This window comes from Ochlerotatus camptorhynchus, unplaced genomic scaffold (assembly GCF_037179485.1).
Source record: "Ochlerotatus camptorhynchus isolate MF236.1 unplaced genomic scaffold, CSIRO-AGI_Acam_v1.1 ptg000434l, whole genome shotgun sequence".
Taxonomy (NCBI): Eukaryota; Metazoa; Arthropoda; class Insecta; order Diptera; family Culicidae; genus Ochlerotatus; species Ochlerotatus camptorhynchus.
The window spans coordinates 2,788,486-2,815,360 of NW_027040920.1; the positions used below are offsets into that span (position 1 = coordinate 2,788,486).

The 26,875-nt window shown below is 39.4% G+C and overlaps 1 protein-coding gene across 5 annotated transcripts in view; it reads left to right on the forward strand.

The window, feature by feature from the left end:
• The window catches only part of hlk (hulk), a 90,102-nt gene that overhangs the window by 59,640 nt on the left and 3,587 nt on the right, over positions 1–26,875 (forward strand). For 2 of the 5 annotated variants that reach the window (XM_065234572.1, XM_065234573.1), the window contains 6 exons: positions 523–654; positions 721–1,044; positions 14,284–14,610; positions 14,782–14,946; positions 15,186–15,368; positions 15,422–15,553. In XM_065234572.1, coding sequence (XP_065090644.1) covers positions 523–654; positions 721–1,044; positions 14,284–14,610; positions 14,782–14,946; positions 15,186–15,368; positions 15,422–15,553 — 1,263 coding nt within the window. Of the gene's footprint in view, positions 1–522; positions 655–720; positions 1,045–14,283; positions 14,611–14,781; positions 14,947–15,185; positions 15,369–15,421; positions 15,554–15,795; positions 15,886–26,875 lie in introns of all 5 variants that reach the window. The other 3 variants (XM_065234574.1, XM_065234575.1, XM_065234576.1) reach the window with 2 other exon arrangements.

Here is a 26,875-nt window from a genome sequence, read left to right on the forward strand (position 1 = left end):
GATAATGTAAACAGTCAGTTTAGGAGGAAAACTTTCAAAGCAACACATGACCACAGACTTGAAATATTTCTTACTCAGAAGTGAGCCGTTCTGAATAATGATAAACTAGAGGTTAAGTTTCTTAAAAAAAAAATCTAGGCGAAAAAGCACGAGACGAGGTCATACGAAACATACGTTTCAGTTCAACATTAAAGAAGGAGATGCAAGAAATAAGTTTAAACAGTTCTATTTCTACTGTTATTGCCATACTATTTATTTTTTCTATAATTTTTGAAACTTTAAATTTAATAAAGTTTTGATTCACTTCAAACGGAAACCAATTCCTGTGCGGATTTCTTTCTCTTCGCCATTCCCAATCCGAACGTATTGCTTGGTTACAAACTTCATTTTTTCGCGAATATCTAGGGAACGTGACAACAATTAGCCCACTGCAAGATGTGAGTACCGTTCAACTTTGGTCCACCCCTACTACACCGGAGAACAGAAGAAACCGCGAATCATTCCTTTCCAATCCCGTTGCAGGTGACCTCATGAACGAGTACGACGTGATAGACTGGATCTCCGACCAAACCACCGACGAAAGTATCGACGAAGTCGAGCGCGACGAGTTGTTCGAGTTGATCGAAACCAAGGACTTCCTAGCTGTAGTCTTCTGTAAGCCTAGCAAAACTCTTTTCATCCTCGATAATCCATGCTAATCTCCCCCCCTTTCAAAAACAGACTTGGAAGACGACGAAAACAGTCCGAAGGTACTGCGTCACATCGAGCTGATCGACGACGAAGCCGCCGAGTATGGAATCGTGCTGGTCAAGTGCTCCGATAAGCTGATGGCGAAGAAGTACGGCTTCCGTAATCCACCCGGGGTGACGTACTTCCGCAAGGGTAAGGCCATCAACTACGACGGTGACATCGACGACGAGGAGGAACTGCTGGATTGGTTGACCAATCCGCACAACATGGAGATGACCGACCACATCGAGAAGGTTAATCGGAAGATGTTCCACAAGATTCGGCAGGCGTCCGACTATTTGGCTGTGTTCTTTTGTAAGTAGAATGGATGTGGGGATGTTCGGTTTTGATATTGCTTGCAGCATTTTGCAATAGAGTGCACGGTTTACATGTGACGGCATTAAAATCGTTAAAGTAAATAGTGCAGAAGGGAGTCTTTTTTCACAGTTCTCGGATTTTCGACGTGCCAGACGGGATTTGAATTCATCCGGGTTTTGGCACGTGGTGGCAAACCCGGAAATCAAGGTGCTCTTAAAAATTGCATTTGATATTGTAGAGGATCCTGATAGCTTCGTATCCCGGCAGCAGTTATCTTTCCCTGGCATCGAACATCCAATACAAGCTCTTGAGCATCGGACCCGATCCCTTCGGGGTGTTTCGGGGTCTCCCGATGAGATCCTACGAGGTGGGAACAGGGGTTGAAAGCTGTTTCTTCGACAGGAATTTGCTAAGGCTCAGAAAATCATCTCCACGGATACCGTATGAACTGTATCTGATTTTTAGAACCACAGATGTATAATTTTCATTAGAAAACTTTGATAATTGATGTATATATTGCCAATGAAATGTTTATTTCACCGATTCTGATAACGTCACTTAAAACATGACAGGAGCGGAGTAACTAACCTAGTATATGTAAGCAGTGATAAAGTGGTTCGAACTGGAGTCTTCGTATAAGAGTCATGTCAAAAGAAAATCAGTGAAACTCTCTTCACGGTCTTCCAAAAATTCCTTTACCTTGCTCATGGCAACATGGGACTTCTGCAACAATTTTAATTGACTTCTAGCGAAAGCGATAAAGCAAATTAACGACTGTATTAAGTGCTGAGGTTTCTCTAAGACTTGATCCTCAAAAAAATCCTTCGTCAAAATCTCACTCATTTTTTCGTCAATAATAAATGGTAACAATGGTAACAAAAATTGTAATTTCGTGCATTTTGTGTCACATTATTGTTATCGAAGCAGTTCAGGACGTAGATGCTTGTTCACGGCTCCATGTGTTGCTCAACTTATTTAATTTCGTTACAAATTTAGTTGATAAAAACTACAAGGGACAGCCTTATGGGGTTGTACGCAATGGTGACGTAGGACTAGGTGGTCTCATATCATAAATCATATTTGTTAACTGCAACAGGAGCTTGTGTTTTGTGTAGGAATAAGAATTTGAGCAAGGTTCTCTCTGTTTATACTCTTTAGTATGACGCGCTTGACATAGATGGCCCACAGCGACTCACGAAGAGCTACTGATTCCGATCAATAGCGGTGCGGCTTCTTCCTCCTTCTATGGATGCTCATGTGGGTTGCAGCTAGCTGCTTGCAGACAGCCTTTCGTTGTGTACTGGAGAACAATGATGAACGCCAAGCGCCGAAAGCGCTGCTGCTGATACCGACGACCGGACACCACCACACACGGTGATTGGAACTGAATTGAAACTGAATTGCGGGCAGTCTTTATAGCTAGCTGCTTGTGGGATCCTTTCGTTGGGTACTGGAAAACACCACCACGCGGTGATCGAATGAACACCGTTTGGTGAGACCGGATAGAATTCAACTTTGAAATCTGTGTTAGGAAAATCGCTTTTAGCAGAAAATCGGTGATAATTTTAATTATCATAGCAACAGTTGCACGGTCGTGCAATTTTCAACATTGAAATTTTGAAAAATGATAAAGTCTTAAGATGTGTAAAAATATTTCTGGTCGATTGATGATAAAATTATTGAAATTAGTCCAGGGGCAGCAGAGTTATTAACGTTCAAAAATTTTCATAATTTTGTTACATGTTCCATTTTCAAAAAATCTACACATGTTCGTCACTGACAGCATTATCATTGACAATTGACATGGTTTGCCTTGACGATGGCTGTTAGCTCAAATGAGTGACCAAAACTATATTGCCAATATCACCGTGTATTGTCGAGATTTTGCAGCACTGGCTGTATTAAATCATTATATCAGTGATTTTTTTTTTAATTTAACAACAAATATTACACATTCTCATTACTGATCATTACCAAACGTATCTCATGATAATGTAAAGCTCACTGCATGTTTGGGAACCTGCATAAATGAATATGGTGGAGGGAGTTCAAAGTTGGTGTTTCATCAAACGCAAACAAACGTTTAACGTTTGTTTAAGTTTCATGAAGCGCCAATTAGCGTAGCGTTGCGTAACAGAACGTATTTTTAGACATGGCTAGTGACTTTAAAATGCTACGTCATTTTTTTCTTCTTTATTTAAGAGATTATTAGCCATAGGCTAGTTCATCTCTTTGTCATGGGGATGTCTCAGAAGGAGAACCTCAGGAAACGGAGTTTTTGTTTGACAGAGTGTTTTTATTTTACTAACATTGTTGTTTGGTTGTATGCTGCTATTCTGCGGGTGGACACAGTCACGAGGGCCGACGGCTCATTCCATGTGGCATCCCACCGCCTGCTAAGGCTGTGTACAGCCTTCCTGGCTCTTCATAGGAAGTTAAAAAGAAAATTTAAAATTAAACTGAACAAGACGGCACCGTGACGAGGTCCAAAGGCTCATCCCGTGCGGAACCGTCCCGACAGCCAAAAGAAAACATACAAACAGAAAATGACAAGGTACTGACTACTAACAAAGATCCGAACAAAACAGAGCTCAGCTGAATGGGTCCAAAAGGGGGCTACCATCCAGCTAAGATGTCCCGACGGCCGAAAGAGAATCTGCTATACTAGATGGAATAAATTTGCTTCTTTGAGGAATGTGAAGAGAGCTGCAGATGCCGGAGTGTCGTCCCCTAGCAGGTCCCTGATGCTGGAGGTGAGATCGAAGGAAACCCGAAGATCCTGGAACTCTGGACAGTTACACAGGATGTGTTCCACTGTGTAGGGAACGCCGCAGATGACACAGCTTCTCCGGAACGGAAGCCCACTGTAGTTGTAGTACAGCTTGGTGTGCCCCGTTCGCAGCCACGATATAACCCGTTGGTCTCTCAAGCTGTCCATTTCACTCCAGGCTTGGGTTGTCGCCTTGATCTTTCGGATGAAAGTGGTCCTGGACTGGTACCACTCAGCTTCCCACGCTTCTCGGGAGGTTTTTTCGATCCACCGTTGTAAATCCTGCAATGGTACCTTGTCGGTGAAACCTCCCAACAGACAATTTGACTTGATCAAAACCTGAATAAGCAATTTTTAAGCTGAAGAAGCTTATTTTTGCCAGAATAAGCTCTTATTCAACATGCAATGTTTGTTGGGCTAGACCCGAAGGCCCTATTCCGGCAAGTTGATCTGCTGATTCATTCCCAGGAACTCCGCAATGTCCGGGTATCCATGAGTAGACCGTGTTCTGTGGTGCATATTTTATGATCGCCTGGATCCAGGGATGTTTTGGTGTTTCCGAAGCCAGAGCTTGGATGACACTGTGCGAGTCCGTAAGAATCAGGATGGGCTTGTTGGCCGGTATTGTTGCAGCTCGGAAGATAGCGGCAGCCTCAGCCGAGAATACCGAGCATTGCGGGGGAAGACTGCTGCTTTCGTTGATGTTTTCTCCGAATAATCCGATTCCAACTTCGTTTCTTGACCGTGAGCCGTCTGTGTATCGGTGAGTGTGATTGGCATAGTTGGTTCCAAGTAACTCCACCACTGATAGACGGAGTACTATCGACGTATCCCCTGCTCTGAAACGTTCTTTAATTCGATTGTCCAATATAATACGCGGAGAGTGCCAACTTATCTCTCCATGCCAATGGACTTTGGCCACTGGGGGGAGGTCGGTGTTGGCGGCCGTGCGGAGGACTCTATTCCCCTACTCGAGGAGAAAGACCCTTTGAGATCCGGAGGTTTTTGCAGAAAATGCAGTGGCTTTCGTGGCGATGTTGATGTGTAGACGGTACCGGAAAGGGAGGAGACCTGCTTCAACACAGGCAGCGTCTGCTGGAGTGGAAGACAGGAGACAAGATACGATCCGGACGTAGTTATTGTAAACCGGCGCTAATGTTTTTGTTAGTTTCTCCGAGGCAATACATGTGATTTCGGACCTATTATCAATGGTTGCTCTCACCACGCGGAAACGAATTTTCCGGTTGTTAGAGCGGTGGGGACGGGAGATGGTCTTGATTAGGCTCAATCTGCTGCGGCAGTCATTTGATGCATCTTCCCTTTATGATCCTTTCTTCGATTATTTTTTATATTGTATTGCAAAATCTTTCATGGAGCTTACATAGCATTGTACCCGAGGGGTGTGACACATCTGAATCTCGATTTTAAACTGTCGAAAAATCTCACACCAGCGAATCAATCTACGAAAAATCTTTTTTCATCTCTTGCATTTAAATCCATCTACTCGCATCGCTCTCCACCTTTTTGCAGGAAATCTTTAAAATCATAATCAATCTTATTTCTATCTATTAAGCGCGAGTGCATCTCATAACAGCAAAGCAAAAAAATTCCTGCATCTTATATAGAGTCGCCCCCCTCGATTGTACCCAAGTAACCAACAAGCCCGCTAATTCGCAATATAAGGCTAATATGCGACTTATATGTTAGCCGTGTATCAGCCTTATATTGCAAAAAGGCGAATTAGTGGTTGTTGGTTACTTGGGTAATGTTTGTTTTCTTTGCGCGATAGGCATCGTTGCCAGATACAGTATTGAAGGGACCATCGAGATATGAAGAGATCGAGAAATAGAACATTAATTGCTTACTAGACCGTTTGAAAGGACCGGGATAATCAAGACATATTGAAAAAGTGGTCACATAAATATCGATGTATAGAACATCGAGATGTGGACAGTTGACTGTACAGAGAAATTCCAGGCAAATTCCCAAATCCATAAGAGTTTCGTATTTTTTTATTTGGCTGAAAATTTTCAGAAACTTTCCTCATTACCAAAAATGCCATTTTGCATCTTCAGATCACTATTTTAAATCGAGCCTTAATTTTGAAAAGGGCGTATAGATAAATGCTAAGCTTATCTTCAGAAAACTGTTGCTCGAAAAATGTTTGTCCAATCGGTTTGGTACCTTCGGCAACGTCGTAGGGAACATCTGCAACAACTGTTTGAATCCTACGGTAAAGAGTTTAGTTCAGAATTCACTCACAAAGTGTCACTGGTGTGATATTAATTTTTAATTGTTTACCATAACTGAACACATGGACTAGACATATTCTAAGATAGAGAATTTAGTTCAGAATTCACGCGCTAGATAGCGCTGGAGTGACATTCATTTTGAATTGTTTTCCCTCAGATGGACTCATTTTTGTCACGTCCACATGTGCAACCTGTGCACGACACAGGTGTAAATAATTTAAAAAAATGTGTTTAGATTTTTATACATTTTATGGTCACATTATAGCTGTTGTTCATTAAAGGCCCTTCGCTTCTCTAACAGAACTATCCACCTACCCTTTTCTAAAGATCATTCTCTAGCTAATAAATCATCACACTAAAGCTTCATGTTAGCATTTCCAACCAACTCTGAAAATCGTTAACTTCGCGTATGAAGTAACATAAAAACACTTTGAACATAATTGGAATTCTTTTGTATAAAACGCTAAGCGAGCCTCTTCGCTCCAACTATGGCAGCAGCCTTAGAGTCATGTGCTGAATAAATGGTAAAATTAACAGGTTGCTTAAATGTTCCATGTTGGTTTCAATCAGCGATGACATGATAAAAGATGGGATGGTAAGGCTGTAAATCTGTAGTTTTCATGCAAATCAGCTAGATTGATTGATTGATTGATTTATCTTTATTTAGGAGGCTTTCAGCCTGAGGCTGGTTTGCCTCCAATCCAAATCAGCTAGACTAAATAGATCATTTCCAAGTATCAAAAATGAATTATGAAGGCTAGTTTGATGCATTTTCAGAAGTATAACGAGAAGATGAATTGAATTGATAAAGACTACAAGTTATAAACAATCTCAATTGAACCTTTGCAAATCACGAATTTTGTGATAGCGCACATATTATTAAAATGTTTGATAAAAACTCATTGTCCTCATTTAATGTTAAGAAAAGGAATCATTGTCCTCCTTAATCTCCAAGCCTCAAATGAAATGTCCTCCTTTTCAAGTTTTTGATATGGTAACCCTAAGTCTGGTACGCTTTGGACGTGTATCATACTTGCAGACCGGTTTGAATGTGTGAGTTTAAATTAGAAGAACAATTATGATGTATGGGTGCCTAAAGCGTGCATTTATCGCTGTGCACTTGGATATATGATTCCAGGTAAAGGGAGTAATGGAGAAAGAGAGCGCAAAAGCTCGCTCTCACTCTCTTGTCAGTTGTAAATCTCTCAATTACCGATGGTTGCGCCAGTGCGCCTGTCAAAACTTATGAGCTTCCACTGGCTTATTCTGATAGTGTGGTACTGATGAATAAAAAGTTGATTAATTCAAGTTTGCTACCCAAGGGACTTCATGAATTTTCTCTAGATTTTGACACTGTGTTGTATCAAAAAATGTTTTCGAAAGTGTTTGACGGATATTCTTCTCTGCACTTCAGTCGAAAGATTTAGCCTTGTGATAAGAACGAGAATTAGTTAAGTTTTGCAATTCCTCCTACTTCGATTAGCGCGAAAAGGGCCATACAAGTTTTGTTTACACAAGATGATAAACCCTTCAAATGTTACGTTAGGTAGTGATTTTTTTAATTTTTTTTTTATAGTCACTTTAACCATCTTGGGTTATTCGTGACTTGTCCGGGGGTGAGATTTGAACTCGTGACTTTGGCGTGAGAGGCATGGATGTTAACCACTACACCGGGGTCGCCCCCAAGGTAGTGATTAATATAGTAATTGTGAATATGTCCCTCGAATTCATGGAGCATTGAAAAATAAAACAAAAACTAATATATGGTGGTAAACAAAGTTTGGTGCACAGGTAAACAAATGAGGTACGCGACGCCATTATGGACTAAAGGGTGTATTCGATAAAGATTACACACCGAAAATCTTCTGTAACTTTTGAACCGTGAAAGTAAATGAGAGTTTGAGTAAATTTTATTCATAGTGCATAGTGCATTGTTTACATCTGTCAAGTTTCATAGTTATTCATGCAGTAGTTCCAGGCATGTCGTCGAAACAAGAATTGTTCGTGAAAAAATGTTGTGCACTTACAATCAAAATCCAGAGGCGTCCCACCGATGGATCGCTAAAAAGCTTGGAATTGCAAATACAATTTTCTCCTGTGATAAGAACCGGAGCATCTCACCAAATCGTGTTGCATCGTGATGGATGACGAAACTTACGTCAAGGCTGACTTCCGTCAACTTCCTGGGCAAGAATATTTCGTTGCCAAGTCTAAGTTCGATGTTCCGGAGGATGTTCGAAAGAAGAAATTATCGAAATGTGCAAAGAAGTTCCTGATCTGGCAGGCGATTTGCCGATGTGGTGAAATAAGCGCTCCCTTCATCACTTCCGGAACAATCAACGGTACGATTTACACGGAAGAGTGCCTTAAGAAGTGTCTCCTGCCATTCATAAGGAAGCACAAAGGATCAACTCTGTTTTGGCCTGATCTAGCATCCTGCCACCATGCTCGAAACGTATTGGAGTGGTACCAACAATCAATACGAAACTAACGATTTTAAATTGGCTCACCACTTGACTAGCCTATTGGTCCCAAGCAAACGATTAACGTACCCTATTCTAGTCGAAATTCTAGTACTACGCAATGTTTGTTTTGATTCGCTATGAAAGTTTGACAGATAAAATGAGGGGTTATTGGTTTTCCCTATGTTTCGAGGGGTGAACCGACTAGCTTGGGACCGAAGAGAGTACCAGAGCTGAGCCAAAAAGTTGAGCTCGTTTCTTCGGGACTTTCTGGTCTTAGAGTTACCTCTACGGTGGTACCGAGCTAACGGAGTCAATTTTGTGCCAAAATATATGAGCCCACGAAATTTACCGGTACTTCGCCCAAATGAAAAATTCTGAGAAATTATGAAGACGGAACCTTACAAACATCCCAAAACTATTAAAACAGTGCTAGAGTTGAAGAAAACTTTGGTTAAAAACAACAAGAACACCGGGAAAATCGGTTGTACAAAATTTGGAGTGGAGTGAAATGGAAGGTGTGGGCATTCGAAATGGGAGACGAAATTGAATATTCAATTTCGTCTCCCATTTCGAAAACAAATTTTGTAAATTATAACTCATTAGTAGTTTTTCATTCCCTGAAAATTTCAAGAAAATCTGATAATCGGTTTAATTTTGGCGAGTAAATATGTGTGTGCAATGAATACATATCGAATACACCCTTTAGATAGAAGTTTTCCGTCTTGAACAAAGTTGTTGAATTGAACAAGACCTATTTTGTGGAAAAAAGTTCACCACAGAATTCACTCACCAGACGGCACAAATTATGATTTCAGTTTTATGTTGATATCAAAACTTGATTTCAATATGCTGTTATTTTGATGCTGGACTTAACTCGGGAAATTTGATGCCAAATTTTGGTTTTCATTTTACTGTACATTTGCTCTTCAAAAAATGTTGTTGCTGGTTTGTTTTCATTGCCTTAGCATAACATCAAATTGAATACTTGTTTTGTTATCAACAGGAAAAATGGATATCAAATTGAGTTTTCAGTTTGCTCTCACTGATAGCAGAAATAGCTTTCAATGCGATGTCACAGGAAGATTTTTTCGCTCTCAAATTTGATATTTTAATCGTTAAAATGACAAAAAACGACAGCAACCTGAGTAATCATTATCAGCGAAATCACAACTTCAAATTTAGATTTCAATTTGATCTCAGACTTTGCTCGGGATGTTACTGAGAGCGTACTTGCCTGAACTAGTGGACCCCTTCACCAGACCCAAACACAGAGCTGCTGAACGCTGTCAGAAGAGACACGATTGTGGTGGGGGCAACAGGGGCTTCCGGAATTCTCAAGCTGGTGCGTCCCGGTATGAAGCTGATCAACTTGCCGAAGTGATCGAAGGAGTATCTGTTGTCGGTTTCCAAACCTGTGATCACAGGTAGGAGGATCCCGTCTCCGCTTCAGATTTGAGGGCCGGGACGACTAAGTCGGCGGGAACTAACGGCAAACTTGACTGAGTCGGAAGCATAATTTGCTTCCAAATGTTCCAGATGAAGCGTACTGAAGTTTGATTCGGAATTGACAAACTCGTTTTCGGTAGTGTTTGAACGAAACTGTATTATCCTAGAAGCCAAAGAACGATCAACCAACGAAATTCTGTTCCAAGCGAGAAACTTGCTTGTGAGAGGATTTTTGAAGACCGCGACACCTTCCTCGACCACAGGTTCAGAACGACTTTGGAGGCAGGAACTAACAGCATGCACGACTGAGTCGGGAGAACTAGGGACTTCCATGCTGCTATAGGCAGTGCGTTCTGGGTTGACTTCAGCGAAAGAGATGATCAGCGGAGAATCTATTGGTTCTAATCCTATTGATCACTGATGTCTGCAGGAGGCTTCGCACCGATTCGAATGACTCGACGTTGTTTGAGTTGATCTCAAATTCGTGGAAGTAAAGGGTGATACGGTCAAAATTTGGTCAAGGGAAAACGCGTGTAAATCGGTGAAATCGTTTATTTACAAAATCAAATTAAATTTCTTTTTCAAGTTCAATTAGTATAAAATTCAGGAAAAATATTCAGTTAGACTTCCGCTTTTCCAAATCCGAATTGCCGGGCCTTACGCTTGACCCCTGCCATCAGATTTTGTACAGCCACCTTGTCCACCTTCTTCGCCGCAGAAAGCCAGTTTGCCTTGAACTGCTGCTCGCCCTTAGCAGTTTTTTTGGTCTTCTTTAGGTTCCGCTTGACAATAGCCCAGTATTTCTCAATTGGGCGGAGCTCTGGTGTGTTGGGAGGGTTCTTGTCCTTGGGAACCACCTGCACGTTGTTGGCGGCGTACCACTCCATGGCCTTTTTACCGTAATGGCAAGATGCCAAATCCGGCCAAAACAGTACGGAACAACCGTGTTTCTTCAGGAAAGGCAGCAGACGTTTATTCAAACACTCTTTCACGTAAATTTCTTGGTTGACAGTCCCGGAAGCTATGAAAATGCTGCTTTTCAAGCCACAGGTACAGATGGCTTGCCAAACCAGATATTTCTTTGCGAACTTTGACAGTTTCATGTGCTTGAAAACATCTGCTACCTTTCCCCTTCCTTTTGCCGTATAAAACTCCTGTCCCGGAAGCTGCTTGTAGTCGGCTTTGACGTAGGTTTCGTCGTCCATTACCACGCAGTCAAACTTCGGCAACATCGTCGTGTACAGCCTCCGGGATCGCGCTTTGGCCGTCGTATTTTGTTTATCATCGCGATTTGGAGCCACTACCTTCTTGTAAGTCGATAGTCCGGCTCGTTTTTTGGCTCGATGCACGGTTGTAGACGATACACCCAGCTTATTTGCGGCCTTTCGGAGAGAGAGGTTAGGGTTTCGCTTGAAACTACCGGCAACTCTCTTTGTCGTCTCAGCGGCTTCCGGTTTTCGATTTCCCCCCGATCCAGACTTCCTGGCTGTCGACAAACGTTCCCCAAACACTTTAATTACATTTTTAACGGTTGATTTGGCAACTTTTAGCGATTTTGCCAACTTTGCGTGCGAGTAGCTCGGATTTTCGCGATGCGCGAGCAAAATTTTGATACGCTGCTCTTCTTGCTTGGACGGCATTTTGACAACTGAAGAGTGAATTCCAAAATCAAAATAGGAGCAACATTCTACACACACACACCTTCAAAATGAGGGGTGTTCAGGTTTTTTAAATGCAAAATTGAAAGAAATACGTCAATTTGATATTGACCAAATTTTGACCGTATCACCCTTTAAATGTTTTCAGGCCATGTCTTTTTTACTAAGGCCACGTCCCTGAGATTCTTGCTCACTCCAACTTTGAAAGTAACAAAGCTAAGTGCGGCAGAACTTTTGCAGAAAGGGCATTGACCATTTCCTTCAGTCCAGCTATGTCGTCCTTCAGCGAATTCGAGGAAGCTTCATCAGGCATATTTTCCGCAGTGCAACGTGACGTAATTTTCTGAAAATGTTCATTGGAAAACACATCCGTGCAACCATCACACATCACATGTCAAGTAGAAAAAGTTTTTATTTTAATTTTTTTTAAAATAGTGATTTTTTTTTTTGAGTGCAATTTTTTTTTTTTTTTCAATAGTTACAGATGTTCCCTACAACATTACCCTAGGCGGAGACGAGCCAGCCAACGGCTGAAAGTCTCCTTAATAAAGATATAAAAAAAAACATTACCCTAGGTCCCAAACCGATTGAACAATTTTTTTTCGAGTAACAGTTTTTTGAAGATAAGCCTAATATTTTTCTTAGGCCCTTTTCAAAATTAAGACTCGATTTAAAATAGTGATCTGAAGATGCAAAATTGCATTTTTGGTCATGAGGAACGTTTCTGAAACTCTTCAGCCAAATTAAAAAATACGAAACTTAATGGATTTGCGAACTCGTCTGGAATCGCACTTTAGTCCGAGTATTGAAATGTTCGTAGAACTCATTATTTGTATTTTTTTTTTTTGGCTTTATGACGTTTCAAATTTTATTTCAGCCATTTAAAATTATTTGGAGAGTTTTCATGATGCTTTAAAAAAAGCTATCTGAGGGTATTTTTCAAATTTTAACGGATTTTTTGGGTGGTAAGCTCATTTTGGCGTTGCAAGTTGGCCTAGAGTCGAGTTTTGAGGTGCTTTCCATAATTGTTTTACAGTGCTTTTGACGTTTTGGAGTTCTGAATGTGATGTTGGCTTTACAACATCGGTATTCAATATAAGGGTAGGAATTATGGAATTCTGTAGGGTCACCATAGATAAAAAATTGAGAACCACTGCACAGTGGGCAAAAATTGACAAAACTGCGACTAAATTGAATATCTCGGCTGCCAAACGGTTTCACCCAGACAACCAGAATGCACGTATATTCAAAGTTGTTTCTGTGATATACAAACATATATACAAACAATCAAATCGTATAGAATGCAAAAAAAGGGCTTATACCTACAAAAGTGGAGGCCATATAGTGCAAATTTCAATTTCTTATTAAACGAGTTGATTTGGCATCATATACGGTTAAATCTGTCATAACAAATTCAATTTGAAAAGTCTTACGATGTAATCCGATTTAATTTGTGGTACAGTACGATGGAAAAATGATTCATCGCATATAAGTCGCAAATTTGCATTTTATACGATTTAACTTAAACACAATGCGATGTATGTCATACTTCTATGCTATGTTGACTTAAACTGTAGTTATTTCCGATACTCTCTGTACATTGTTATGCGACTTCTGGTTGTCTGGGCAGTCATCGTACATCGTACATGATAAAGGAAAAAATCTGCTGAATCGATTGGTGATGGTCTTATTGACCGGAGACTTTTGCGTGCCGAGATAGAGGGTCGGGATCAACCCGAATTCCCGGTAAAGTAGGAAACGCCACTATCGATCGACAAGGTTCTAGGACAATTTTTATATGTGGCCACTTTATCGGTCAATCCAGATTATCCGGAGAACTAGAATATAGCCACTATACCACAAAATATAGTTTCCATATGAAATACGCATTGATCTCTTGATTCTGAACAACATAGAAAAAATCCCAAGGCTCTAGGATCATTTTTATAATGTGGCCACTTTATCGGTCAATCCAGATTATACGGAGAACCAGAATATGGCCACTATACCCCAATATATAGTTTCCATATAAAATACGCTTTGATCTCTTGATTCTGAACATCATAGAAAAAATCGAAAGGTTCTAGGACAATTTTTATATTGTGGTCACTTTATCGGTCATTCCGGATCCTCCTTTAGGCCAGTAGAGTTTACCTGAGGGCTTATTTGGTGTCTTAACACCATATATACTTAGTACTATCAATTTACAGTAATATACGTTAAGTAAAGTGTAAAATTATGTCGATAGATAGTGGCATTTCCTACTTTACCGAGAATTCGGGTTGATCCCGGATAGTTGTAAAACATTTTTAATTAAAAAGGTGCTTGACAAGTTAAAAACATTAAATTTCCAAATGATGCGTTCTTCAGATAGCGCAAAGTTAACGCAAATGAAATCGTTTCTAAAAATGCACTATATTTTTACACTTAATTCCCTAATAAGTGGTTTAGAGGACCAAACATAATGTCGCCATCATATAGTAAAAAAATCATATTTTTAAAGTTCTTTCTTATGTAATTTAAGCTATACCATAAACAAAACTGAAATGTCATCGACTGTAAGTGTTGCAAGCTATCCCACGTTATGTCGTACTCCTTTGGACGATACATCTCTAACCAAAAAAAAAACATTCCCCTCTCATCAGACAGCGAAGACTGCAAGCAATGCCCCCGGGTGCTCGCAGAAATCGAACACATCGACGACGAAGCCGACGGTGCCGGAATCAACTTTGTCAAGATCGACGACAAACAGATGGCCAAGGAACTGGGTGTCTATGCCCTGCCCGGAATCGTGTTCTTCAAGCTCGGCTCCAAGGATCCGGTGATCTACGCGGGTGACCTGAACAACGAAGACGAAATCCTCAACTGGTTGATGACGCAGAAAAATCCCGGTGGTGACGTCATCGAGGACCTGGAAGGATCGAAATTGCTCGCCCTCATCGAAGACTCCAGCGCGTTAGCTGTTTACTTCTGTAAGTAGATTTTCGAACGCTATCGCACACTGTAGTAAACTCTATAAAACAAATGTAACTTGTTTCGGTTAATTTTTAACTACACCAACGTTGCACAATGACACACACATATTATTGCACAATTGCACAAACGTACATCTGCGGCACTACAACAACTAACAAATACTGTAGGGAACAAGACGACTTGTGACATCTGCAGTTCTAAGCTCGCGCGCAAAATGCGGAAGGCCAAAGAGCGTACTAAAGAGCGCAGAGGATTCCTGAATGCCGATACCTCTGCCGAAGCGCAGGACGAAGCCGAAGACGCAGAATCATCGACTGGAGCGCCGTCTGATGGTATTAACGGATCCGCTTGACCTTCCTCGACCTGTATACCGAAAAAAAACTCTCTAGCTTGTCTTACCCTATCCACCCATCATCGAAGTCAAACAACTCATTTGCGCATCTACTTTGATTTGATTTGCAATTCTAACCCTTGCTCTGTTTTTGGAGCGGTGTGACCTCGTTTCCTTGTTTCTGTTGAGACTTTTCTTTGTCAAACTGCGCAAACTTTCAAAGTCCTTTCTGCATTGTAGACGCTGACAACTGTGAACAGTGTTCGAGTGTTCTTGAATCCCTGGAAAACATCGACGACGATTGCGACCGGCATGGAATCATGTTCGTCAAGACGGACGACTTCTCGATTGCAGAACACTACGGAATCACCGATTATCCAGTTTTGGTCTATTTTGAAGATAATATTCCCAATGTATTCGAAGGTATGGTGTTCATAACCTCAAATCAACGATGGCTAACCGTTTCCCTTCTATAGGTTCCCTGGATGAGGAGGAAGAAGTGCTCCAATGGCTTATCACGCAGAAAACCGAAGATCGCATCGAACTTATCACCCGAGTGATGCTGGAAGCCATGGTTGAAGATACTCAATACCTTGCCGTCTACTTCTGTAAGTTCGTCACGATATTCCCCACGTCACGATTGCATGCCCCATATATATATATTGTTACAGCACACCAGCACAGCTCCAAAATGATTCACATTGTATCACGCGTTAATATCTTATCTCTTTACTTCCAATATCCCTTCCGAAAAAAAAATCACACAAACTACCAATTGTACAAAACAAACAACTGAATTTCTGTCTATCCGTGTACCGCTCGTTTTGGTTCAACCGGTTCAAACAACAAGATAAACACCAATCACCCTCTTACTGCCGAAGTTTTTGTTCAGCTGAAAACGTTCGCAAGCGAAAGGAAATGTCTCGGGCGGGCACATCAGGTATCTTCAGAGTCAAACCAAACCAGAATCAAAAAACCAAATCCACCTCAATCTGAATGTTACATGTCTGCTACTATTTTAATGTAAAACCCCTTCTTGTCTGTGCCTAAACAATATGCTGTCCGCAACTACTTTGCTGCAAGCTGTTCGCGGCTCTTCTACTTCTACCCTAAAACAAAAGTGTATGCGAAAGCACTGCCGACTTCCTTCGTCCTAAATACGGTTTACCTCATGTTAAAAATAAAAAAGCGATCGTAATATTTCTCTTATCTTCCATGTAACAATAACCAACATCCAACTACGATTTATGTAACGTTTTTGTTCTATACCCTATTTGTTATCGCTTGCCACACAATCCAAAAGTGCCTGAACCCTGAAAGTGGATGACCCATTTCATACGAACCTTCATTACATTATAGCGATATAGAGAGAGAGCGATTTTTCCACCGGTTTTAACCACTGAATGAAAGTCTTCGGCAGTTGTTTTTTTCTTTTCCTCTATCCAATCTCTGAACGCTGCATTCTAACGAAAGCCATATCCCGATCGGTTTTTGGTGTGTTTGTTGTATCAATGTGCATGAATGCATGATCTCCGAACAGTTTGCTGCGCTATGCTAACTGTTGATTGTGATTTAAAATTCAAGTTTAAAAACTGACTGGAGAAGCTGACGATGATTGTGTTTTATGAGGTGGGAAGGTGACGTATTTCATTTGAGACCAATTTAAACGACTCGACTGTACGAAAGATCCGTGATCAACACTAGAGGAACTGCCCAGTGCACAGAGAATTGATGGAGCATGGGATTCTCTAGCCAACTTCAGTGTTCAAATTCAACGAATCAATCTATTGATAGATCAGTATGGGGGCCTCAGATTAGAGTCGATGTATAATGAGTCACGCCAGTTGAAACAGAACAGTTGAACTCGCATCACGGTTTTCGAAGGATTCCCTTTCTTTTCACTTGGCAACAGAGGACTTCTACATCAACTTCAAATGACTTCTAGCGAGAACAAAAAATTGCGACTGTAGTGAATCATTATATCAGTGATTTTGTCAAATTCTCTTATCAAACAACAGTAGAAATTTTCATTACTGATCATTAACAAACGTATCCCATGACAATTTAATGCTCACTGCGTGTTTATGATCATTTCTTCAATTTTATTTTATATTTTATTGCTATACCTTTCGTGGACCTTTCATAGCATCGTAATGTTTGTTTACTTTGCATGATAGGTAGCCGGTTTGACAGTTCAATAGGTAGACTTGGCTTCACTCTTGGCGTGACTCATTATACACCGACTCTACCTCAGATCAAGAGCAAATTTTCATTACGTCGAATGTAACAAAGGTAAACAAAGTCGAGCTATCAGTGTCAATCGATTCTCCTGCTATTACACTATATACTGTCCGAATATAGGATCAAATCCCATTTTTAAATTTATTTGCCAGTCAAATTGCTTTTTGACGTAATCACCTTCCGATCAAAATAGTTTTCGATGTTACTTAAGTCACCCAATTTCTATGGAGATGCCGTTTGACTTAAGTAACAGCGCTGAGAAACCCGTGAAAAGTGTACGTTCGTCGTTTCGCTTTCTCATTATTAAAGTGAATAAATCGAACTGTTTGTTGCTAAGATGATTTCGGTAGTCCTAAAATGATGAATGGGCTGCACGTAAGGAGACGTAATTGATAATTCTCCCGAATATCCTGGTAAATACACTTTAACTTAAGTAACAATAGGGGCCACCAAACGACGTATAATAACTTTTGACTCAAAAACCAGTATTTTTAGCATGAAAGCTAGCGATTTGCATTTGTATGATTAAAACCCTGCTTAATATGTTAAACATTGCTATCACTATGAGATTATATGTGTTTACTTGGAAATAGGAATAACTTTTCGGTCATCAAAACAAAACTTTATTTTTCTCGGATTGGTGCGCATGTTACTTACGACGTAATGAAAATTTGCTCTTGAGATAGCCTTCTCGAGCAAACCCGAGTAAGGTCTGATAACACATTGAAAACTAATTCTGCTTTAAGTGAGAGGAGACTGAAAACTCAAATTGATGTACATTTTTCTGTTGTTAACAAAACGAGTATTCAACTTGATGTTCTGCTAAGGTAATGTAAACAACAACACATTTTTAAAGTGCAAATGTGCAAAACATGTTATAAAATGTGTCAATTGCGTAAACTGAAATAAAATTATGATTTCAGTTTGACGTTGATATCGAAATTTGATATCGTTTTGCTGTCATTTTGATGCTGGAGTTCCCGAGCAAATTCCAGCATCAAAATGACAGCAAATCGAAATAAAAATTTTATATTAACATGAAACTGAAAGCATAATTTACGCGATTGACAAATTTTATAACAAATTTTGTTTTCATTTGCATAGTGCCGTAGCCATCATTTACCCTATGTTGTTAAGCAAAGTTGTAGCTGAGTTCAATTCAAGCAATTTCTAGAAAAACAGTTTTACCTATCTCTTAACATTGTCACTTTAGAGCAATTTATCAGAATTTAATTAGGGTGTACCTGAAAAAACTACTCGTGAACTTCTCGTGAAAAGCGTTTTGAAAAAACTATTGGGTTCAAGTACACATTTTTTTTTTTCGAATAAAGTAAATTGATGTCTCTTAAAAATCACGCGATTTTAAGGATTTACTTTACAAAATACGCCCTTTTCAAATGTTCTATATTTTAAACTGGTGATTTTAATTCGAATCTGTCCATTTTTTACTATATAATTGGGTGCTTTTTTATTTTAAAAAAAATACAGACGCTTTTTTTTTAAACATGCATTAATAAGCTTTAAAAATCTCTCGGAAAAACCTTTCATGAAAAATCAGAAATAATAAAGTCACAGGCAGAAGGCCACCCTAACGACAAATTAAAATAAAATGTGCTAGTACTTTTGTTTCAATATTTAGACATTTGGTATCTTTGGTGAAGTTGCTGTGCCTAAAAGATCCAGCAACTTTGTGACAGAAGCATTTATTCTATATCTTTACGTTCTCGTTTTAGAGTTATTTTCGGAAATCACTTAAGGTGTTCTTGAAAAAAAAAATTAGCACTTACTTTTTATTTAAAATTTTTCATGATTTTAATAACCTTTTAAGACACACATTTTGTCCGTATCCCTTTTTTAAAGTTTAAAAAATAAACTTAGTCAAATTGATTTATAACGCTATGTATTTCAATGAGCTCCCCTCTTGTCCCTCGCTATTTAAAAACATTCGAAAACTTATGTGTAGTTGCCCCAGCTGACTTATTAATATCTCATGATCTTTAAGAAATATCAATTCGCTTTCTCCATCAAAAAATTATATTTTAACAAGCTCAAACAGTTTCGTAAAGACAACTTCCATGAGAAATTTTAAACAAACAAAATTACAGCTAAAACCAACATTTTACAGGTCCAGTCTAATTCAATTCTATAAAATTAAGCTAAAATGAGAACGTTAAGATATAGATTTTTTCTAAAAGTTTGATGTTGTGATTTCTCTGATAATGATTGCTCAGGTTGCTGTCGTTTTGGTCTTTTTAACGGTTAAAATATCACAATTGAGAGCAAACAAATCTTCCTGTGACATCAAATTGAAAAATATTTCTGCTATCAGTGAGAGCAAACTGAAAATGACAAATTTTACTCATCGCTGAGTTCCTGCACTTTTGGCGATTATGAGTGAACTAAACTCAAATTTGGGTCGTTCTCATTTGCCGTGTTGAATTTAATTGCCCAAATGTTACTAATCTGTTATCGAGCTGTTGAGATTTCGGTAAAAAATACCGAAGTCAGTGGTAATTTCTAAGTATGTAGGACAGGGGCCTCGCTGGCGGCCATGTTTTTGATGCTTTCATCTGCTCTTGTCTTTCTGCTTACAACACGATTTTGCGTCCCTTCCTTCATGTATACGTCAGGCGGGCAGTATTTAAATAAGGCCCGTGATCTTGCCTACTGTCAAACGTATAGGATTGATATGAGGTTGCCAGTCCTCTGATGTAGGACTACTGTGCAACGTGACTAAAATGGCATTCAGGGTCTCGACTCAATTAAGAAAACAAAACTCCCTGACATTCCATGATTGTCCAGCAATTTTCCAGGTGCAATGCCTACCCGTTTTTGGCAACACAAGTCCATCAGCTATTACTTTCCTCAGATATATATTAGTGCTTTCTGGACATTTTATCATGAACTAGCGTTCAATACATTTTATAGAATGCAAATGAGACAGAAATCGCGTGTTGCCAAAAACAGGGATGGGCTAAAATCTCAGAGTGGTACACAAAATACTGGTGCTGCTCTCGGGACTGCAAATACGGGAGCTCGCCTCTTATATTTGAGAGGAGAAAGAGTCAACGGAGAGATAGATTTCATACCTATAGGTGAGAGTAGTTGGAATATACCGGTGATACACGCGTATATTATGATTTGACGGGAGTATACGGTAAGAAATAAGTACCAAATACAATGTAAAAAGTACCTAAAATTAAGTAAACAGCTCATAGTGCACTGTTGGGTAAAAACATTCACGTTTATTTTATCCAAATTTGAGTATGAATATACTCAATGATACGTAAAACCACGGTTTACCAATAAACATAACATAAATCACAAAAATCTGAAAACATGAGTAAGCGTCAAGGGGTAACTCACTCTGCCACCTTGTGACTGTGCTGATTGTATTTCTTGTGTGTTTTTAGGTGTCAGATGGTGTTTCAGGGTGTTTCTGTGACGAACGAGCTGTCAGAACGTCAAGCGGTAACCATACAATGTTTATTGGCAACCATGACTTCCACAACTCTGAAAATGACAGATCCCCCTGCGATCGTAGTTGTTTATTGGCGTTCACGGTGTCTCTATAGCTCTTTACTCCTATGGTGAAAATTCAATAGCAAACGTCAGACTGTGTGTCATACATGGCGGACTTTGTACTATCCTTTCACCGGAACGAAAATTCCCATAAGATCCTGACTGTAGCCGATCACTTGATGGGTTGAGTCGACCCGATGACAGCAACCAGAGGGCGTATGATTTCCTGATATTAAGCAATGTTCCATTCCAAGACCAACTGCTGAATGCACCATCCACATTTTCGACCGTAGTAAACTCCGTGTCCTTCTCCGCAGGTCTACACATATGTACAGATACCACCTGAATCGAAGCTTACCTCTTCCATTTCGAAAAAAAATATCAAGGCGGATGGACGGACGCAGACGGACGGGTTTTGTTTTATTCAAGGTTCTGCTGGTGTAAAATAATTCAGTCCACTGGTTCTATAATTAGATTGTAAATTATTAAAAGTAAAATTTTCATGCACAGAGCCTGGGCAGAAAAATAGCTTTTAGGCTTTTTCACTAGAGTGAAAAGGTAAGGAACAATCCATAATGATTTACGCATATCAGTTGCTTATATGATTTGCTAATAAGAGTAAAGAGTGCCACATTTGTCGTAGACGCTAAACTACTGTTTATAAACATAAAAATCGAATGTAAACAGCCATGGAAGTGGTGCCAGAATTAATAGAAAATTTTGGTGGAAGTGTTTTTGGATTGTGTCGAACTGTGTTTTTGCAGTGTTAAACACAAGGTTGGAGAGTGAGTTACCCCTTGGCTGTATCTCAATAGCGAGTGCTTTCCCTAATAAAATGTTATGGTTAATTTGCTTAACGACGTGTTCGGGGTATCATCCAAACCATTTGTGGAATAGTTCAATCATTTGGTTTATCGTTCGTTTATGGTATTTTTATAAGGGTTAATCGCAGAAAATTTAGTAGCACCAAACCCAAGCGCACATTTTAAACGTGGTAAACGCCAGGTATGCAGTTCAAGCAATAACCGGGATGTTATTATAATTGAAAGCGACGTTTGAAGGAAACTGCAACCATCTCGATATAAATCTACAAAAAAAAGCTTGTTTAATCGCTTAAAGTTTGCAGCAAGTTCATGATCCGTTTCTTACCTCGATTTACTCACTGATACAAGAAGAGGTCCCTCGCATGGCTATTTTCTCACCATTAGAAGTTCTTTTCTGACTGTTTGCGCAAATCTCAGATTTTCCTGTTTTCTCCCGGAATTATGGAAATTCTTCTGGTTTAGCGATATACATTTGAATTAAGCATAAAACTGAATGCGACTCAGGCCAAGGTTAAATGTGTTATTTCTAAGACAGCAGCACCTTTGCTGGATCTTGAATGTGGTTCTGCCACACGTTCGAAGTCTTCGCTCAAAGCTTTACAGGCTTTCCCAAGTAACAATTTCCAGTTGAAGAAACGCTTTCGTTTTGATTTTGTTCAGCTGCATGTTGAATAATAATTGCACAATGTGTTCACCACAACTTTTATAAAAAAAAACCCTAGTTTACACTGGTTTGGAGAACCTAAAGGGTGATACGGTCAAAATTTGGTCAATATCAACTTGACGTATTTCTTTCAATTTTGCATTTAAAAACCTGAACACCCCTCATTTTGAAGGTGTGTGTGTGTAGAATGTTGCTCCTATTTTGATTTTGGAATTCACTCTTCAGTTGTCAAAATGCCGTCCAAGCAAGAAGAGCAGCGTATCAAAATTTTGCTCGCGCATCGCGAAAATCCGAGCTATTCGCACGCAAAGTTGGCAAAATCGCTAAAAGTTGCCAAATCAACCGTTACAAATGTAATTAAAGTGTTTGGGGAACGTTTGTCGACAGCCAGGAAGTCTGGATCGGGGGGAAATCGAAAACCGGAAGCCGCTGAGACGACAAAGAGAGTTGCCGGTAGTTTCAAGCAAAACCCTAACCTCTCTCTCCGAGATGCCGTAAATAAGCTGGGTGTATCGTCTACAACCGTGCATCGAGCCAAAAAACGAGCCGGACTATCGACTTACAAGAAGGTAGTGACTCCAAATCGCGATGATAAACAAAATACGACGGCCAAAGCGCGATCCCGGAGGCTGTACACGACGATGCTGACGAAGTTTGACTGCGTGGTAATGGACGACGAAACCTACGTCAAAGCCGACTACAAGCAGCTTCCGGGACAGGAGTTTTATACGGCAAAAGGAAGGGGAAAGGTAGCAGATGTTTTCAAGCACATGAAACTGTCAAAGTTCGCAAAGAAATATCTGGTTTGGCAAGCCATCTGTACCTGTGGCTTGAAAAGCAGCATTTTCATAGCTTCTGGGACTGTCAACCAAGAAATTTACGTTAAAGAGTGTTTGAATAAACGTCTGCTGCCTTTCCTGAAGAAACACGGTTGTTCCGTATTGTTTTGGCCGGATTTGGCATCTTGCCATTACGGTAAAAAGGCCATGGAGTGGTACGCCGCCAACAACGTGCAGGTGGTTTCCAACGACAAGAACCCTTCCAACACGCCAGATCTCCGCCCAATTGAGAAATACTGGGCTATTGTCAAGCGGAACCTAAAGAAGACCAAAAAAACTGCTAAGGGCGAGCAGCAGTTCAAGGCTAACTGGCTTTCTGCGGCGAAGAAGGTGGACAAGGTGGCTGTACAAAATCTGATGGCAGGGGTCAAGCGTAAGGCCCGGCAATTCGGATTTGGAAAAGCGGAAGCCTAACTGAATATTTTTTCTAAATTTTATACTAATTGAACTTGAAAAAGAAATTTAATTTGATTTTTTAAATAAACGATTTCACCGATTTACACGCGTTTTCCCTTGACCAAATTTTGACCGTATCACCCTTTATACAACTGCAACTGTATTCAGTAAAACGTTTACCCAAAATCAATTTCTTGTTGAAGAAACGCTTCCATTGTGATTTTATTCAACTGCATGCTGAATAATGACTGTACAATTTGTTTATTACAACTTCTGTAAAACTCTTGTTTACACTGGTTTGGAGAACCTGTTCAACTACAGCATTATACAGGGTGCTTGACGAATTTTTGCAGTAAATGGCATATTTGAGAAAAAATACACCAGTTAGTTATTCTAGCAATGAATTTTGTGCGATTTATTTTCTTTCGCAACATATGGAAGTTGTAAGTAAATTTATTCAAAAAAATTGCCTTCCCTTTCGACGACTGTAGTTAGACGCTTCCGGAAACTGCAGTATGCACGTTTTAAAATGTTTCGATCGATAGATGTCATCACTGTCTTGATTTTAGCTTTTAGCGATTTAAGTGTGGTGTGAGGGGTTCTATTGGTATCCCGTTGGACGACGCCCTATACAAAATAATCCAACGGATTGATATCGGGACTGCTTGGGGGCCAAATTTCTTCCTCCCAAATTTACGAAATATTTTCCGTAAGCCATTTCTGTGCTTTATTAGCAGTATGAGCAGGTGCTCCGTCATCACTTTCCCAAGCATTTTTTAATATTATACACTGTTCTTTCAGACACATTTACCGACCGAATTATTTCTTTCATGCATACTCCGGCGCGCAACAAAGCGACAACGGCTGACAGATTGCTCTCTTGTTTCGACATCTTTACGTTTACTCAACATTGTTTGTTTAAATCTTACACCTAACAGTATAAGCTATCCAGTGCTGCCAAATATATCTAAATCATGATGCACAAGCATGAGAAATTACTATTTGAAATTTACTGCAAAAATTCGTCACGCACCCTGTATGTATACGCGGTATAGGAGTAGAAGCAACTTTTATACAACGTTTATAGATACATATTTAAAGTCAAGCTTTATTGTTTTGGTGAAAGCTCTTATACAACGTTTGTAGACACATCCTGACAGCTGTTTTGAAATTTAGTAGAGAGGAAACCTGAGAGGCGTTTGTTACACTCTTTTATGACTCCTAAATAATCACTATACAGCAAGCAGTGAAAAGCGTTTATAGCACTTTTCAATGACTCCTTAATAACCGTTGTGTAAGTACTCACAATATTCACAGATTAAAATTAGTTTAACAACTGTCGTGGTACGCCAAAATAATTGCTTGTACAGTTTTTATTAATTTAATTTATTTGTGCACATTGAAAAAATATGTAATTATGCCATAATTCACATTGTGTGATCATGGAGGAAGTAGTAACAAGCATCTGTTTAATCTTTGATTGATATACTTTCAATTAATCTCTCTAATCATTAATTGAGAGAATTTATCTAGAAATGTTATCGTTGATTATATGATATATGTCTTAAATTAATGTTTGCATTTATTAATAACACCTATATATAATTTACCTCTACTCCACCGAGGGTTTCTCGAAGCAAGATTCGAACTCATGATCCCGGATTGCCAGACGCTTCTGTTTCCATCTGCTCTATTCTTGAATACATATTTTGATCATATGAGATAAGTATATGAAGCTCATCTTGAGTGACTTCTCTTGCAGTCGAATAATCATTACCTTATGGTCATATAAACGTGCCTATCACCTGTGCTATTTTTAGCAACAAAATTGTGGTTGGTGGTTGGTCGAACGTAAACAATCATTTAAGAGTGCTCCAAGCAGCTTTTGAAGCTTTTAACCAAATGGCAATAAAACTACATTCTTGTACAACTCTGGAACCTATTATTCAATGTTTGATCAACTCAGGTGTTTTATAAGAGCTCCCAATGGTTTGTTTTGATGCGTTTATTCCACGTTCTATATAGCTCTTGTCAATCGGTTTAACTAAGGTAAATAAAAGTTATCGTAGGTCTTATAAAGCATATAGTTAAACCGAACGTAAACAATCATTTAAGAGTGCTCCAACAGCTTTTAAAACTTTTAATCAAATGGCAATACAACCACATTCTTGTTCAACTCTGAAAGCTTTTATTCAACGTTTGATCAACTCAGGTATTTTATAAGAGCTCTCAATTGTTTGTTGGGTTTATTTGATTGAGAGTTCTTTTCAGTTTTTTTACAATAAATGTTAAATTTTCAGTCCAGAAATTCTCTGTAGAACACTCTAAAAAAATCTTAAAATTCGTGCATAGATTTTCTTCGATTTTCAAACTCTTTCTAAGAATTTACTGCAGCTTCCATTTTTAAATTTGCTTGAAATTTTCCGTCGAGTTCCCATGCAATTCACCTCAGATTCTCGACCAACAATTGAAAATTGCCTATTAGCTTTATGAGCATAACTTGTGATCCCCCTACCCTGTGAACACCATCGAAAATTGTCTTCAAATTTTGCTCTGAATTATCTTGGACTTCGGGGTCGTACCCTCAAAATTCGCTTCTCTTGATATTTTTCACGAATCCTGAAATCCTCTTCACTATTGGGAGTTCTAGTAAAAACTCTCTTAGGGATTTTACTAAAGTTCTCTAAAAAATATTCCTTGAAATACCTTGATGTTATCTCTAGAATTCATTCTAAAATCTGCTCAAATGTGTATTGAAAAAAAAAACTAATTCTCTTAATAGTTCTTCAAAGTGAGTTTATCCTGAAAATCTAGTCCTGTCCAAGGATCTTGAAATTTTATTGTTTTCGAACATTTGTATTTTTCCAGATTTGTCATCTTTCGGTATTTTGCCGGTGACTTCAAATTCCCAGGAGATCATTCTGCATTTTACATGCGAAGCACTTATTTTTAATCCCATTATTTTTGCCTTGAGCACATATTGAGACCCAGCTACGCAAGAAAATTATTCCGGATAATACGCTTAACCAAAAGCTAATTTACTGGCGGGAAATCGTAAAAGCAGCGCTTCCACCACCAAAATTCTGTAAGTTAATTCCATCTCAATTGCAATAGCAGCAACATTACAATACTAAAACTCCACTGAGAAGCTGATTTTACGAGCTAGCCAGGTTTCCAATGAAGACCTAGAATACTCAATAAAGCCACTCTATGCTGTCAAGGCAATGCTTATCTACGTATATTTGAATCATTATCAACTCTCGCGAATTGAAAAAAAAAAAGTTGAACCACCAACTCTTCAAGCCAATTGCATTCAACTGAGTTGATCAATGACTTGCCTTGTCTAAACTCAGCTTAACTCTTAACCATTCTTGCATTCACTCAAAGGCGCTCAAATGATTTTTGTTGGACACAGTTGGATCGAGCAGACGCACCAATCTACTC